This window comes from Taudactylus pleione, unplaced genomic scaffold (assembly GCF_031769625.1).
Source record: "Taudactylus pleione unplaced genomic scaffold, aTauple2 ptg000644l, whole genome shotgun sequence".
NCBI lineage: Eukaryota > Metazoa > Chordata > Amphibia > Anura > Myobatrachidae > Taudactylus > Taudactylus pleione.
This window is the reverse complement of record NW_028285046.1, coordinates 1,143,844-1,160,625: the sequence shown is the minus strand read 5'-3', so window position 1 is coordinate 1,160,625 and position 16,782 is coordinate 1,143,844. Positions and strand designations below refer to the sequence as shown.

At 47.5% G+C, this 16,782-nt stretch overlaps 1 protein-coding gene and 1 non-coding gene across 2 annotated transcripts in view; both read left to right on the top strand.

Moving 5' to 3' along the window:
* The window catches only part of LOC148478925 (uncharacterized), a 51,870-nt gene that overhangs the window by 20,649 nt on the left and 14,439 nt on the right, over window positions 1-16,782 (top strand). The window contains exons 2-4 of the mRNA XM_088455189.1: window positions 3,828-3,898; window positions 6,810-6,936; window positions 14,535-14,612. Of these exons, the coding sequence (XP_088311315.1) occupies window positions 3,872-3,898; window positions 6,810-6,936; window positions 14,535-14,612 (232 nt within the window). The 5' untranslated portion in view covers window positions 3,828-3,871. The remainder of the gene's footprint in view (window positions 1-3,827; window positions 3,899-6,809; window positions 6,937-14,534; window positions 14,613-16,782) is intronic.
* On the top strand, window positions 10,375-10,564 carry LOC148478926 (U2 spliceosomal RNA). Its single transcript, XR_015872017.1, has one exon. It is a non-coding gene; the product is annotated as a U2 spliceosomal RNA (small nuclear RNA).

Here is a 16,782-nt window from a genome sequence, read left to right as displayed (position 1 = left end):
TCTCTCCTTTCCTCCTCCTGCCTTGGGCTTGTTAACTAACTGATTTGGCTCAGGGGCTGGGTGTAGGGGGGAAGGACCATTGCATCCTGGCAGTTGAAAGCTTAACTGCTTGGTGTCCGGTCCTTATACATCCATGGTGTCCCTGTGGACCCTATGGACTTTGAAGGAAGAGAGTTAACAAGGGTAAGTTTTACTATAACTCTAATTTTTCATGGATTTTTCAATAGCTCTTAGCCCACAGGTGTGAAGGAAGGAATGTGTTACTACAGAGGTGAGAAAGGAAAATTGTTACTACACAGGTGAGGGAGGAAAATGTGTTACAGCAGTAGTGAGAGGGGAATGTGTTACAACAGAGATGACAGAGGGGAATGTGTTACACAAGTATGGGCGGGGAATGTGTTACTACACAGGTAAGGGAGCAGAATGTCAAATGTGTTACTATGGGGTGAGGGAAGGGAAAGTGTTACAACACGGGCAAGTTAGGGGAATGTGTTACTACAGGGGTGGGCAGGGGTAATGTGTTACTACAGGTGTGAAGGAGGGATTGTGTTTTTACTCAGGTGAGGGAGGGATATGTGTTACTACAGAGATGAGGGAGTGGAATGTGGGCCTGATTCAGACCCGCTTGCTAAGATGCATACTCTCGCTTCTATTGATGGTTTGCAGTGCACATGTGCATACCTTAGCGAAAGTTCACAATGCACTCACTCGCTGCGCATAGGCAGCCCAGCAGAGTGAGTGACAGGGGAAGCCGTTGGTAGGTGGTAACGGGCTGGCCATCAAAAACTGGTGCAAACGTAGGCGTGCCTGAGTATCTCAACGGCGTTTTAGAGGTGTGCATAATAAAAAGACAGCATTTTAGGACACGTCACCTGGCTTGTTTTTATACTGAAGTGCTCACAGTGCTTATGGTAGGGTATAGTCAGCCTCAAGCGCTGCGATAGCATCCCATGTACTGATGGTTGCATACACTTCCTGGACATGACGTGCACAAGTGGGCATCTTAAAACAGGCTGGTGGGTGTCTGCATACACTATGCGATAGCACTGCCTTCGCAATTTGCATACACATCGTGCGAGCGGCTCTGAATCAGTCCCACGGTTAGTACACAGGTGAGGAAGGGTAATGTCTTACTATAGCAGTGAGAGAGATAATGCATTGCTATAGAGGTGAAGGATTAATGTGTTAGTGGAGTGGTGAGATGGAAACCGTAAATATCTAAGGTCTACCTGGGTGAAATTGGGCACATCAGCTAGTGTATATCTGTCTATCTTCTAGCACCCTGCACCTGTAATAACCCGTGCAGTTACTCTATCTTGCCTGAGGTGATGCTCTGATGCTTGTTGTAACATAGGACCTCATTCAGAGCCGCTCGCAAAATGCGGGCGCTCACTGTGAATGAGGGCGGCCGCATCTAAAAAATGATCCGGCCTCCTGGCCGCTTGCTAGGCTGTGGGTTACCTCCCACAGCCTTAACGAGCGGGCAGGATGATGGTCGCGATGGTAGGGTCTCGTCTGCCGCAAGCTCCAGAGAGCTTTCGGCTCTAATAGAGCCGGTAGCTCTCCCACTGACATCACTGGTGATTTCAGTGGGGCCGCCCACAAACGGCAGGCGTTAGCTTGGGAACGCCTGCGTTTCCAAAGCCAACCCCCCACCACACCTACAAAATGGGTCGAGCTGTCAATCAACATCGACAGCCGCCCCTTTTGTAGTGAGCCGCGGAGCTCCGGGGCTTGCGCAGGTGCAGTGCGGCCGCTGCGGGTGCGCACAGACAAACATCGACCCACTTGCGAGCACTCAGGCGCTTGTGAGTGGGTCTGAATGAGACCCATACTCTGCTGATGCAACAAACTTCTGATATACAGACTAGTGGGCCTGATTCAGAGCCGGACGCAATTAGCGCTCGCTCGTCCAGAAAATAGGGGTGGCTATTCAAATGAACCGTTCGCTGTTTGCGGTCTGTTCACGCCTCTAGGTCTGAACGAGCGTACAAAACTTGCGGTCGTTTTTTAGGAAACTACGCCCCCTAGCCGCTCGCATCCTACGTCATGTCCGCTATTTATTAGATTAATCGAGTACATCGAACAGGGTATGAACTGCTCGCTATTCTTGTGGTTGGTTTTTGCTACCACAATTTTGCGAGCAGTTCTGGCTATAAAATAACCCAGTGACGTGGTCAATGACGCTGCTGTTTTAAATATGCACACCCATAAAACGCCCGTTTTGACCTTTAAGCACGCCTGCGATCGGATCTCCACTCCCCGTTTTCAAACACCTTCCCCTGTTACCACCCACATACGCCTCTTTCTGTCACTCAAATTAGTAGGCATTCGCTATTTTGCGAGCACATGAATTTCGGCCGCACTGACTGGTTCGCGCATGCGTATAACGATCCGTACGCATGCGCAGTTGGGCAAACATCGCTCAGAGCGAACGAGCTGCCGCTTACGAGTGGCTCTGAATCAGGCCCTAGTGTGTGCTAAAAGCATCAGAGCAGAGAGCGACACCCCAGGCAGGAAAGAGGAACTGCACAGGTTTTAACAGGTGCAGGGTGCTAGAATGATCTTATAATTTGCACACACATATGTGCCTTTGCATGATTTGGCCACTTACGCCTGTCTAATACTGGATAGATGGGAGACCGTGCATGTCGGGAAAAGACATGTTTATACCTGAGAAGGGCGTGTTATTTGCGGGTGGTCAGGGCCAGGTGTAAATACCTGGAGGCCAAGATAGTTACCAAACTGTTTGGCTATTTGTGAATACTCAGCTGATTTGTGATTTCTTCTTCTTTTTCAGGAGAAGGGGAGTTGAGTATACTGAGTTTATTTAATGTATAATAATGAATGTAATGGTTTAACATGTGTGCCAGTGGGATATAAATGTCTGGATCATGTGACTAGTGTAAACCATGTGTATATGCTTCTGTTGCAGACCGGTTCTTAAGACAGTTGTCACATTGCAATCGGTCACAATTGGAGTTTTTAGCTAACACAGTTTGTGTTTGGGATCACGCAACCAATCAGTTGTTTTCTTTCATTTTCGGAACACTAAAAGAAAATGAGTGCTAAGCTGGGTACACATTACACGATATCTTTAACGATTTAGCCACTTCTGACACCTCGTATGTATGCCCTGCATCATGTAGTGCAGTGGTGGCCAACCCGCGGCTCTTTAGGTTACGTGATGCGGCTCCTGCCATTGTAACTGTAAACGCCTGAATTTATATGCTGCTTGTAAGATCAGGCGATGCGGCTAATGATCCAATGCAGCGCTATGCGAGGGGGCCGGCATATCGGGCGGTCGGGCACCGGATCGCCCAGTGTGTAAGGACCGCCCGATATGCCGGCACTGGGATAGTCGACGACATCGCTGGGTACACACATCGTTTAGTGTGTACCCAGCTTTAGAATCTGGCTGCTATGGGTTACAACACTGTTTTCTGTGCAACAGATTAGATCATAGAGTAGAGTAGAACACAAACCTCTGGACTGTGATAATACAGCACTGTACAGAGAATATTTTTCATTCATGCAGTTACTGCCCTATTGGGGTTTATAGTCTAAATTCCCTTACACACAAATTCACACACATATATTTGGGTACAATATTAGTCAGCAGCCAATTAATCTACCAGTGTGTTTTTTTGGGGTGTGGGAGGAAACAGTACCAGCCTAGGGCTCTGGTCGCAAATTAAGCTCATGACCCCAGTGCTGTGAGATACCAGTGCTAACCCTGATGCCTCAGACATGTATGTACATATACAGACGACTGGACTTTAATGTTGTGACACATAATATTATGTTTTTTTTCTTTTTTTCTTTAGATCCCAGGTTAACACATTGCTAGATTTTAAGGTCCAAGCTGAAGATGCAGATAGACCCTTTGTTACAAGAGGTAAAGTGCCATAACTTCAAAATGTTATTGTTAGGAAAAAGACAAGTAGCTACCGTAGAACACACAGACATTTATCTCAGATTCATTGAATACTAAGCCACAAAATTAAAATTTTTAGATAGATTTACAATGAAGATTAGCAAGTATCAAAGCGCCTTCTAGCTCTGACCGATTTGCCGCCATTGCGTTTGCCGTGCAGTACGATTTTCCCATGCTGTAATATGCTGTCCAATGTTAAATTCCCTTGGCCCGTCGCAGTCCTCAAGATATTTTGTTGCTCGTGGGCCTATTGCACATGCTGACTTCTCGCGGGTCCATGTCACCCCTTCCCCGAAGCATTCCCCAGCCACTCTGCTCCTCAATACCGCTCCGTGTGATCATACACAAAAGGACAACAACAATACGTGAATAAACAGGTAGTATGTACACTCATTATGTCCCTGAAAAGACTATTTATAGCACCACTTAACACCCTTGCTAACAATGCCTTCACCCTATAAAATTGCCTTTGGGATATGAAGGTGTCCTTATTTCTTCATTCATCTATATTTATATATGGAACTTGTATTACGATCCACGGTGGTTTAAACCACAGGCGCCAATGGTTTACAGACTGAGCCTGGCATCAGCAGAGCGGCTTCCCATCAGCGGCTTCCAAACTAGCCGTCTAAACAGTTTAAATTTTCCCCGTGGCCCAGCTAGTGGAGATTCTCCATCAGCAGGAGATTACACTACTCCGACACACGGCGACATTCACCACCGGAGCGGCTGATCCTCCGTACTGACATTCCCCAGCAATCGGAGGCTTTACTCCCCATCAGGAGACTACACAATCTCTTTGCACGGCGACTTTGACTATCAGAGTGGCATTCCGGACACTGCTCCATCGTTTTCAGCCGGACATACAGGAGTCATACCATACAGGTCAGCCCGCATTTTACACAGCTTACTGGTGGTTTCAGCCTATTAATGAGGCTTATGTAAATGCTGTTGAACCATCAATTATGTTGGATTAACTAATACGTTATCTGCATCAAATATTCGGGACTTCTTCATTATACTTTCAACATTGCATAACAGTGCATGGATGATTATTATACGGTTATTGGAGTACGTTTGAGACTATTATTTCCATTTTTCCAATCTTATTTTAATTTGTGCACCACAGTGCCTATCTAGACCTTTTTCTCCTTTTTGGATTTTTATCCAATACATGTGGTACTTTTGATATACATTTTTCATCCATCTGCATTGTATTCACAGATACAGTCCTGATTCAATACATCTTGGTACTTTCATGATCTATGGTTTTATTTGTTATTATATGTATAGATATATTTATAGATTTATTGTCAACAGATTGTTTATTAATTTATATTAAACATTATTGGTCACCCCATTGCGCTCTCCCACACTTTTCCTTGTTTTTCCTTTCAAGGGTACAGCCTACCCTTTAGAGAGCTGCATTGGATACCACTTTCATAACCACAGCGCCCTTCTGTTTTGTGTTGCATAAGGATAAAGGCCCTCATTCAGAGCCACTCGCTATTTGCGGTCGTTCGTTCTAAAACAAGGGGTGGCTATTCAAATGAACCGTTCGCTGTTTGCGGTCTGTTCACGCCTCTAGGTCTGAACGAGCGAACAAAACTTTTTTGGAAAAATACGCCCCCTGGCCGCTCGCATCCTACGTCATGTCCGCTATTTATTAGATTAATCGAGTACATCGACCAGGGTATGAACTGCTCGCTATTCTTGTGGTTGGTTTTTGCTACCACAATTTTGCGAGCAGTTCTGGCTATAAAAGAACCCAGTGACGTGGTCAATGACGCTGCTGTTTTAAATATGCACACCCATAAAATGCCCGTTTTGACCTTTAAGCACGCCTGCGATCGGATCTCCACTCCCCGTTTTCAAGCACCTTCCCCTGTTACCACCCACATACGCCTCTTTCTGTCACTCAAATTATCAGGCATTCGCTATTTTGCGAGCACATGAATTTCGGCCGCACTGAGTGGTTCGCGCATGCGTATAACGATCCGTACGCATGCGCAGTTGGGCAAACATCGCTCGGAGCGAACGAGCAGCCACTTGCGTCCGGCTCTGAATCAAGGCCAAAGACTTTTGTTGATATCCAATCAGCATACAATAGTTTCACTGTTAATGCGCCTGGGTGTAAGAAGCCCAGGGATAATGTCTTGCATATGGGTATACAGTGAGGTTGATTCTTTAATTCTATATAACATCACATTACAGCGGAGTGGATCATATGGGGAAAGCAGCAAATGGCAGTAACTTCCCCTTTATGGATGCCTTGTAGTACTGATTGCATTGTAAAGGGAGTGCAGGAGGGCGCTAAATGGATTACAAATATGCAGTATAACTATCCCACGTAGGATGGATACCACTATTTTCTTATAAAATTATAAGCAATCATTTGTATAACATTCTAATAAAGTTGGACTAAAATGGATAGTTATTGACATTGAAGTTAATATCAATGTTAACTTGTTAATCCCAACTTCTGACATTGATATTAGTTGTAACAAATACATAGTCATTTTTCCCTCCCCTCCCTCAAATTCTCCCACCCATGCCAGGCGGAGAGCCGCTCTCCCTCTCATGGCCATTGACTTTGTTTAGGAGTTTTGTGGAGTTTTTTTCTCCGACTTGTGTGAGTATTATTCTAAAAGTTCTCCTTTAAAATGTATATTCTTACGATGTAAAACCCTCTGTAGAAAACAAGTCTTTTAAAACTGGCCAATGTGGGCCTAGATCAGTATGATCCAGATTCCTGACATTATCCAATAGTTCTCTTTGAGGAAGAGAAAGCAGGATTGGCTGCTGCCTTCTCCAGTCATCTTGGCCAACCCTGTACCTCTCATGTCTAGTAATGAACATGTGTTTGTCTTAGGCTCCCATTGGGTTTGATGATGTGGCTGTGTATTTCTCAGAAGAGGAGTGGGGCTATATCGGAGTAGGGCAGAGACTTCTGTACATGGACGTCATGTTGGAGAATTACCGCACACTCTTATCTCTGGGTAAGACTGGTTAATGTAGTAACAGTATGGACCACTAAGGATGACACAAGATAATCTTTTATAAATAAAGAACAGCAAATAATTTTTCCCCCATAGAAAATAAGGCCTCATTCACACCCATAAAACATAAATAAAATGCAGGAGAGGCAGCAGGCGGGGCATACAGATGTGTCCCCATACAACTAGCCTCAGTACACCATGCGGCGCGACACGCCTGGCATGAGTGAGCCGCAAGGTCCCGCGCAACTCTTCTAGCACGGGCATCTTTTCGGAGTCTTTTTCGTCCAAAATGCATCTGACTCGCAACTAAGACGCAGCAGGAGATCGCACTGATTCATTTGATATGTGACACTGTGTGCGACTGAGTCTGTAAATGATACACCACGGAACTTGGCATGGAAAAAAGCTGCAGCTGCTGCATTGTTAGCGCTTTGTATACAGATTCATACTCCGTCGCACTCAGATATGTGCCGCATATCACATTAATCCGAGTTATCTCCTGGTGCGTCACAGTCTCTTCACATTGTGACAAAGATGCACTTTCAGCCGAAAAATACACAAACTTGGCGCAAGCAGAGCTGCACGGCACCTAGCGCGCCGAGAAAGGCTATTTGCCGCGACTTGAGCAACAGTGTATGAGGACACCTCAGTATATAAGCGATATCTCAGTTGGCATTTGGTGGAAGGAGAAATACTAACTGCATTAAAAGACAATCTCAGAAAGAATGGATTAGTATTTGCTACATATGTATATAACCGTATGGCTTAATTCACCAACCTGTTGGGATTGTTGGCTTTACACTTTTATTATGAAGATCCACCATGAGCAACCTGCTCTTACGAGCCACCCCTACATGTACTACTTGGTCACCAAATACTCACTGACTGTAAATACCAACTGTTGTTTTAGTGTCATCCTGCTTTTGTCAGTACGTACTTCTACAATACCTGCAATCAACAACCACAAACCTCCATGATCTTTCTCACTTCAATATCCCTTACCGTTTGGTGTCACAGCCTTTTATTCTTGTTTTAATTTCCACACTAGGGTCCCCGGTACAGGGTGGGTTCTTCCTCTCTGACTCCTCGATTAGGAGCTTCTTATCTCCTGGAGTCTGGCTGCCTATCTCTCTCCATGTCGCTTACAGTGACAGCTACGCTACTTTTCTAGGTACCATATCCCCATAATTTCAACAAAGGGGCCTAATCGCTGACAGTGTAGACAGCGCTGGCATTGCTGCACTTCCAGTGGAGCCGGGCCTGCTCTCTGGATGCATAGCCCTGCAGTCTGCAGCAACCTTGGCAAATTGTTTGTGGGATGGTACAGCTCTTCCAAAGACTTAAACATGGTAATTACATGAAATCACAGTGTGCATGTCATATCCAAATACAAGTGTGAAAACAACAGTATCTGAAGGAGAGAACATCTTGGGCAGCTTTATTTGAACATGCCTGGTACCCAGGGCCGTAACTAGGGTGGTGCGACCTGTGCCATGGCACAGGGCACCACACCGCAGGGCAGGGGTGCTTTGGGCCTGTCAATTTGCTGTTTATTATCATTTTCACTTGTAGCTTCCTCTTCTTTTATCCCCAGCATCTCCTGGTCTCACCAATCACTTCACTGGCCCTTCCCCATGAGGTCATGGCCCTTTTTCGGGTGCACGTCTTATGTCCCTATTTGAAAAATATGGGGAGGGCGCCAACGTTCTTTCTGGCACAGGGCACCAAAAACTCTAGTTACTGCTCTGCTGGTACCCACTTCTCCTTACTCAGGGGAGTAACCACAGGTTTCATGACAATGCAATGTACAATTCATTTCTCCCCTGGTTAGCCATCAGGACAGACTTCACCTCTTAACAAAATTAGTGCCTTCAACACGGTGATATAACATAATAATATAGTGTTCCCACCAGGATTTGGGGCAGGAAGGGCAGACGGAGTCGCAGCCCTACCGATGTCACTGTATGGTTTGGTGCGGCCCCGCCGCCATCAATATTCGGGTGTGACCAGCCGGTGGCGACACTAATGGAGGGCATGCCCAGCATCTACGGAGGTGCTGGGCTTCCCCCAAGCTCTCCCTTAATGTGAATAGATGCCGTGCGCAAACACTAATAATAGTTGGCATCACAGTGTTGCTCTATATGATGTGTTTTATCCCTGTTTTCCATATTTCTTCTTCCTCCACTAGGGTAAACAGGGATGACACTGGGGTATAGCCTGGAGGGAAGAGTCTGGGCACCAAATAGTTAATTGAAAATTACCACAAGCCCAGGCTCCTTTCCTCTATACCCTGCCCCCAGCCACAGGCCATCAGTTGTAGTTTGGTGCCAGCTAGGAGCGGGCACCTTGTCAGGGGGGCTGCTTTTTAGTGGCTTTCCATTAGATTCATTTTAATTTTTTCTTATTTTCCTTTACTTTTCTGAGCAAGAGGTGCAGGGCGTCCTACAGGACGCCATCACAGCTGCTCCACCAACCCAGCACCGGGGCCACAGCACTGGGGATTGGGTCAGTGACTTCAGCCGTGGACTCCACAGGATGGAGTTGCATGCCACAGCCGGACGCTTGGGAGAGCCGGACGGCTTACAGGTAAGAGCAGCTCCCTGCTAGGGGGGCATTGCAGGGAGCCGCACCACTTCGGCAGTCACCGGGGTGCAGGAGACCACCGCTGGTGCTAGTTGCGAGGGCACCGTTTGTCTCCGCGCCGCTCATTAGACCACCAGGGTTGTAAATGGAATGGGACACCGCTTAATAGCGGGTCTGGCCAATACCCTGGGGTCCACATAAAATGAGGAAGGAGGCCTCCTCCTATTAGTCCCTTTCCCAACCCTGGGCATACTTCTTCACTGCAGACAGAGTGTCCCAAGTTCAAACCTGCCCTCTCTCCACCTCCTCTGAGATGCTATGCGGCCATTTTATGCATTGCCCACCTCAGCACAGTTCGGTGAGAGATATTTGGGCTTCTGCCTCCTCCATATCTCGTTCTCAGATAAAGATTATGTAATTAGCTCCCGTCTGCTATTAATAAGATGGTTAGTTGCACTCCCTTTTACTAACATTCTCCTTGCTCCTCAACTATGGTTGCAGAGCCACCATGTATGCAGTCCTTTTCTCAGTCTGTACGAAGGCTTGCTCAGGTTTCGGCATCTTTTCAACAGATGCTGGAAAAGGACAGAGCTCCCAGACGCAAATCTGCGGCGCCTGAAAGTCCTAGACCACTATCCAGAATGTAGAGGCTCTTATCAGGGTAGTTAAATCCATACTCGCAGGATTCGGAGAAGCCACATAAAACCAAGGCTCCTGTATTTAAGCATCAAGAGAAGGGGGTAACTGAATTCCCTTCTTAAGAGCATCAAGAGGACCTCCTAGAGGTGGAGTGGACTCGCTCTAATTGACACTTTCAGGTTTTTAAGCATATTGCTACCTTTTACCCTCCCCCAGATCACTTCTCAGCCTTTTGGCTAGGATCAAGTGTAGTATCTGTTCTTATCAGTTTAATATCTGATATGACCCCTATCTGGGGGCCATATATTAAATGGATTTTTAGAACAGGGAGATGGAAGTAGAGCTTGCTCTCTCCACTCCACGCATTGACCTGGTATGCTGTACTTCCAGGACCGGTGCAGGCTAAGTGGAGGTTAGCTCTCACTTATTCAAGGGATATATTCTTTTTGGACCCAAATTAGACAAAATTGTGTCTACACTGGCGGCATCTAAGTCTGCTTACTTGCCTTTAGTAGCTCTGCCCAGATCTGGGACATTTGTTTCGCTGTCCTTTCATCTGCAGGGCAGAGCCAGAGGTCAGCTGTTTTCCAGAAGTCAATTATTTTTCTCCAAGAGCACCAAGTCCTGAGGTAAGCAGTCCTTGGTCCAGTCATCCTTTCCCCCATCCAGCGGACAAACCTGCCGCATGATGGGGCTGGCCTTCACTCTTTTCGGCTGTGTGGATGCAGACCACAGCAGTGCTTGGGTCAGAGGTGTTGTGTCCCAGGACTATGCTCTTTCTTTTCAGAGCAACCGCCAACCTGTTTTTTTTATTTTTTTTCTCCACTGGTCTTTCCGCAGAGCTAGGAAAGCAGTAGCTCTCGAGGAGTTCTCTTCTGGCCTGCAAAGTTATCACTCCCATTTCTCCGTCGCTGAGAGGGTTGGGTTTCTGCGCCAGTCTTTTTCTGGTCCAAAACTCTGACGGCTCATTTCAGTCTATTCTCAACTTAAAGCACCTGAACAGGTTCCTCCAGATTCCGCATGGAGTCCCTGCGTTGCATCATTCTGGCTTTGGAGCCAGGGGACTTTATGGAGTCGTTGGATATCCAGGATGCCTATTAACATATTCCCTTCTGAGCCAGCTACTAACGAATCCTCAGGTTTGCATAAGGATCAGACATAATCAGTTTCAAGCTTTACCATTTGGTCAGTCCACGGCCCTTTGTGTGTTCACGAAGGCCGTGGCAGCGCACCTTCACCGCAGGGGCGTCCGGATCTTGCCTTTCCTCAATGACCTGCTTCTCCTGACCTAGTTTCTGACAGTTCTCAGGGATCACATCCACCTGACTGTGGAATTGCAGCAGTCACACTGGTGGATAAATCAGTTGGCAGAAATCCACCTTGACTCCTTCTCAGGAGATGCTCCACTTGGCAGCATTGTTAGACTCAAGGACTCAGCAAGTCTTCTTCCCAGTGGACAAGATATTGATTCTCCAGTCCAGGATCTATGTCTTCCAGGGCCACCGTCGGGTGTCCATACACACCTGTATGCAGACCCTGGGGTCTCTGGTCCCCACCTTCGACATGGTGGAGTACGGACAGGTCCACTCCCAGCTTCTCCAACTGGTCATTCTGGCATAATGGAACAGGTCTGAACCGAATCTCAGGGTTCAAACATTGGGAGGCCAACTTTCATTATTTCCCAAGAAGTCAGACTCTTCCTCCCTCTTTGGTATCCAGGACTGGGCCTTACGCACCACTGATGCAAGCCTTCAGGGGTGGCGGGCGGTATTGTGTCATTTAATCTTCCAGGATTGATGGACGTTTCCAGAAAGCCAACTGTCCATAAATGTCCTGGAGCTCCGGGCTGTCTACAGGGTGCTTTGCCAAACTCTTTTCCAGTGACGTCCTGTCAGGGTGCAATCATCCAACATTATCGCGGTTGCCTGCATAAACCATCTGGATGGCACTCGCAGCCGCAGTGCCATGAAGAAGGTCGGCTGCTTTCTCCGTTGGGTGGGGCATCATCTTCCAGTTCTGTCCACGGTCTTCATCCCCGGAGTTTAACATCCAGACATCTTTCAAATGCTGGTCCACAGTTGGGGCCTACGGGACGTAGACATGACCACCAGATTCTGCTCCCGCACCAGGGATCCCGACGCTTTCCTGGTAGATGCTCTGGCGGTTAAATGGGAGTTTCCTCTGAAATACATTTTCCACACAGTCTTGATGATTCCACTGGCTCACCGCAAATTCAAGCGGGAGGGAGGCACAGTGATCCTGGTGGCACCGAATTGGACATGGCAGGTGTGGTTCTCAGATCTTCTGAGCCTCTCCATAGACCCACCACTGTGTCTCCCTCTGTGACTGGATCTTCTGTCTCAAGGTTTGTGCTTCTATCCGGATCTGGCCTATCTCGCTTTGACGGAATGGCTCATGTGACATCCGTCTCAATAGCAATGGGTCATTCGGCCATGCTTAATGCCATGAAGCCCTCTTTGCTGAGATCTATCTCCGGGGCTGACGAACCTACTTTGCTTGGTTTGCAACTAGGTGTTTTAACCCCAGGTCTTTTTGCTTCTCCCGTGTACTCTATTTTCTGCAGATAGGTCTGGATTTGGACTTCTGGCTCTCTTCCTTGAAGGTCAAGGTTTCGACCTTGTCTGTTCCCTTTCAGAGACAGATAGCAATGCTACCTGATGTGCAGACCTTCTTTCAGGGAGTTCTACATATTCATGTCCCCTGTGGCTCTCTGGGACCTGTCCCTGGTTCTCCAAGCTCTCCAATAGGCTCCCTTTGAACCATTACAGATGGTTGAGCTGTTTTGGCTCTCTTGGAAAGCAGTTTTACTGCTTACCATCGTGTTAGCCCAGAGGGTGTCTGACTTGAGTGCCTTGTCGTGTTCCTGGTTTGCCACTCTGATAGGGCCGTACTGCAGACGTGCCGGGGTTTTCTTTTCAAGGTGATGTTGTGCTTCCACATCAAACAGGAAATTGTGGTTCTGTTTTTTCCGGTTGCGGATTCTTCTCAGCCAGAAGCTTCCTTGGATGTTGTGTGGGCTCTCTGGCTTTATGTCAAATGTACCAGAGAGATTTGCAAGTCAAATTCTCTGTTCGTCTTATATGACGTTCATTAGAGGCGCTGGCCAGCTACTAAACAGATCTTGGCCTGTCCGCTCCGCTTTACCATTCACCCAGCTTACTCCTTGACGAACCTTCCTACCCCTGCCATGGTGACGACCCATTCCACTCAGTCAGTGGGGACTTCAGACTAAGGCTTCTGCAAAACAGCTCTGTAAAGCTGCAACATATTTGTCTGTACATACTTTCATCCGTGTTTGATATTTTTGCGTCCTCGACAGGGGCACCGAGAGGGAGGGGGGGCGGGTACTAATTACCCGGGCATGGTCTTGCTGGAGGGGCCCGGCGGGGGCCCGGGTCCAGCACCGCTCCCCTCCCCCCCCCGTCTGACATCACAGCAGCCCAGCACACACTGCTGTGTGCTAGCTGCATTGGGAGACTGCTCGCGGCTGCTAAGAAGCAGCCACAGCAGTCTACTATGCTTGTGGGAGGAGCCATCAAGCTAATCACGCCCCACCTCCTCGCCAGCACGAAGTGGCGCTGCAAAACTTTTTTTTTAAAACTAGGGGTGTGGCCATGCTGTCATGATTAGGCCACACCCCCTTTTTACCTGGGTCGTCGCGGCTCTTGGCGGGCCTGGTCCTCGGACACCTTCTTCAGGCGTTCTGTGCTCACTGCAGCTCAGGAGTGTCCATAGGGGACTACTTTGGGATGTCCCAGTGTCATCACTGTTGCTCCCTAGAGGAAGAAAAAGAAAAGGAGACTTATGTTGCTTACCTGTTAAGTCTCTTTCTTCGACTCCCTAGTGGGCACATGGCGCCCATCCGGAGGCACCTGACTGCCGGGGTGTGTTTCCTTGGTGACATGTCCGGCTGTACTTTCCTTTGTTTGTATGGTTCTGTGTGTATGCCGGACTTCATTTTCATCTTCCTCGCTCTTGTAGAACTGTGATTATTATTATTTATTATTTAGAGGCAAATTTTATTTACGCACCCCTCGGGGCACGCTCCATGCCCGAATTTGCATAATTGTGCTCGGATGCCTATGGGGCTGCGAGCACTTATATGCATATTCGGTCTGCCGTCAAGTGCGCCCGTTGTCGCGGTGACAAATTGTGAGTGATAAAGTATCAACCAATCTACTCCTAACTGTCACTTTACAGGATGTTTAAAAAAAATTACAGGAGCTGATTGGTTGGTACTTTATATTTCACAATTGTATCTCTCGCCAAGCTTTCATTAATACCCCATTAGTCTTACTGGTATAAATAAAGACTAATAAATACTATGTGACTAAATATATTGCTCGCCCAAACAGGTTTTATCCAGGAGAAGCCGGAAATTATATTGAGAATTCAAAAAGGACAAGAGTTATATGGCATCACAGCATATACAGGTGAGTGATCAGACATAAAGGGTTTGGCTGACCTGTGTATTTTCAAGTTGATTCAATGGCAAATGCACTCATCACATTTGTTTTTCTGTTGTATCAATTTTTATGCAAAAACCAAAATATGTTCATACACCTATCGGTATTCCGCCATATAGTGCGGAATACCTGCTGCATCTTATGTCATGCAGTCGCGCATTATGGCATACTAAATTGCACCATAAAGGTCTAAGCCACGAGAGAGTGTAATACCATTTTTCAGCCATGAGACGATATCTCTCCAAAACTGTACTGCACATGCGTCAAATAATCCAAAGCAGTGGATTGAGGCAGCGCTGTAGCAAAGTCAGTCGCAAAGAATACCCTGTAATGTGGACATTTAGGCCCTCATTCAGAGCCGTACGCTCTGAGCAGAGCGCACGCTCTGAATGAGGGCCGCCCTCCTAAAAAATGGAGCGTCCTCCTGGACGCTCGTATAGCTGTGGGTCACCACCCACAGCCTATACGAGCGTGCAGTTTGATGGCCGCGATGGTCTTGACCATTGCGACCATCGAAACTGCGAGCCGGAGCCTGCGGTTGAGGTTTTCAACCGCAAGCTCCGGAGTGATTTTGGCTCTATCAGAGCCAAAATCACTCCCACTGACATCACTAGTGATGTCAGTGGGCCGGCTTCTGATGGGAGGCGTTCCCGTGGGAACGCCCCCGTCAGGGAGGCACGCCCACCAAAGGGGGCGTGCTGTCAGTCAACATCGAACAGCACGCCCCCTTTGAAGAGACACTACGAGCGAAGGAAAATCCTTCGCTCGTCGCGTCTGGCGCATGCGCACGACGGAGCTCCCTCCGTCTTGCGCATGCTCAGTGCAGAACATCGACCCACTTGCGAGAGGACAGCCGCTCGCGAGTGGGTCTGAATCAGGCCCTTAGTACAATGTCCTCAATGCAAGGACTGAATGAGATTGGACCGCATAGTTTGTTTTTTTTGCTGGTCCCACTACCCTGTGGGAGCCAGCCCTGGTTCCCACACACTGCCCTCCATCTTTCTACTAGCCCTGCCTGGTCAAGCCTAGTGCTAGTATTGGAAAAAATCGGGGGGAGACGACCTCACGTCCGACTGGAATTGTGTTGTGTACTTAATGTTCAGGTCTGCAACTATTTACCTACAGGATTTGCTGCCAGGCAAGGCTCGCTATAGTGCCGCCTCCTTCCACTTCTACTGTACCTGTAGTTTTCATCAGCAGAGCACTGGCCACCCAGCGGTTAAGCAGTGTACTGCATGGCGTGTACCCTCTTGCGTCTTAGTGTATCGAGTTGTGGCTTTGTCGCAAGTTTTATGCTGCCCAAGGATGCCTGTTTGGCGTGATTTGAGCAACAGTGTATGAGGGCACATCTGTAGCCTGCTAGAGGGAACAAAACTAGCATCATGGTGTTTGTGCAGCACGTGATAAACCTTTAGCTGATGATAATGTGGGACATTTATTGATTGATTGTATCAATAGGTAATGACATCAATGCAGTATAAGTTGTCTTATAGAAGGACTTCATTAATTGAACGAGTCCCAGACCAGTATATATTGACATAGAAGATGTGCAGGCTGGTCCCTTAGGTGTCGGTCAGACTCTGGGTTCTCTTATTAAACTTAATTGACATCAAACAATGAATCAGGAAAATAGGGGAAGAATCAAGGTTATGTTGTGAATAGTCTACTTAATATTCACAAAACCACTGGGATAGATTATACCCCAATTTATTTTATTTTTTTTGTGTGGATCATCAAAGTAAAGGCATGGTGCTTCTGGTATACCACCGGGTTATTTTAGATCTCATTATCAAAAAATAAGAACAGATGGAAGTGCATCAATTTATTTTTTTTTTTTTAAATCAACCGTAGGCCTCCTTTTTCAAGATGAAGGAACTTCCTAATAGTGTTTAGAAGGGCTGTAGACAGGTTGTCTACAAAGACAATGGTATGCAGTCGGGAAGCCGGCGGACCAAATACCGAAAGCTGGCTTCCCGACTGCTTGATCCCGGCGAGGGTTAAATGGTTAAATGACAGGCGTCTAGATCTAGACGCCTGTCATTTTGCCGGCGCTGGGAGACCGGCGCGCGGCATCCCACTCGAAGGGACGCCGAGCACGGATAGCCGCGGGGGGAGAGGGTTAGGTTTAGGGTTCCCG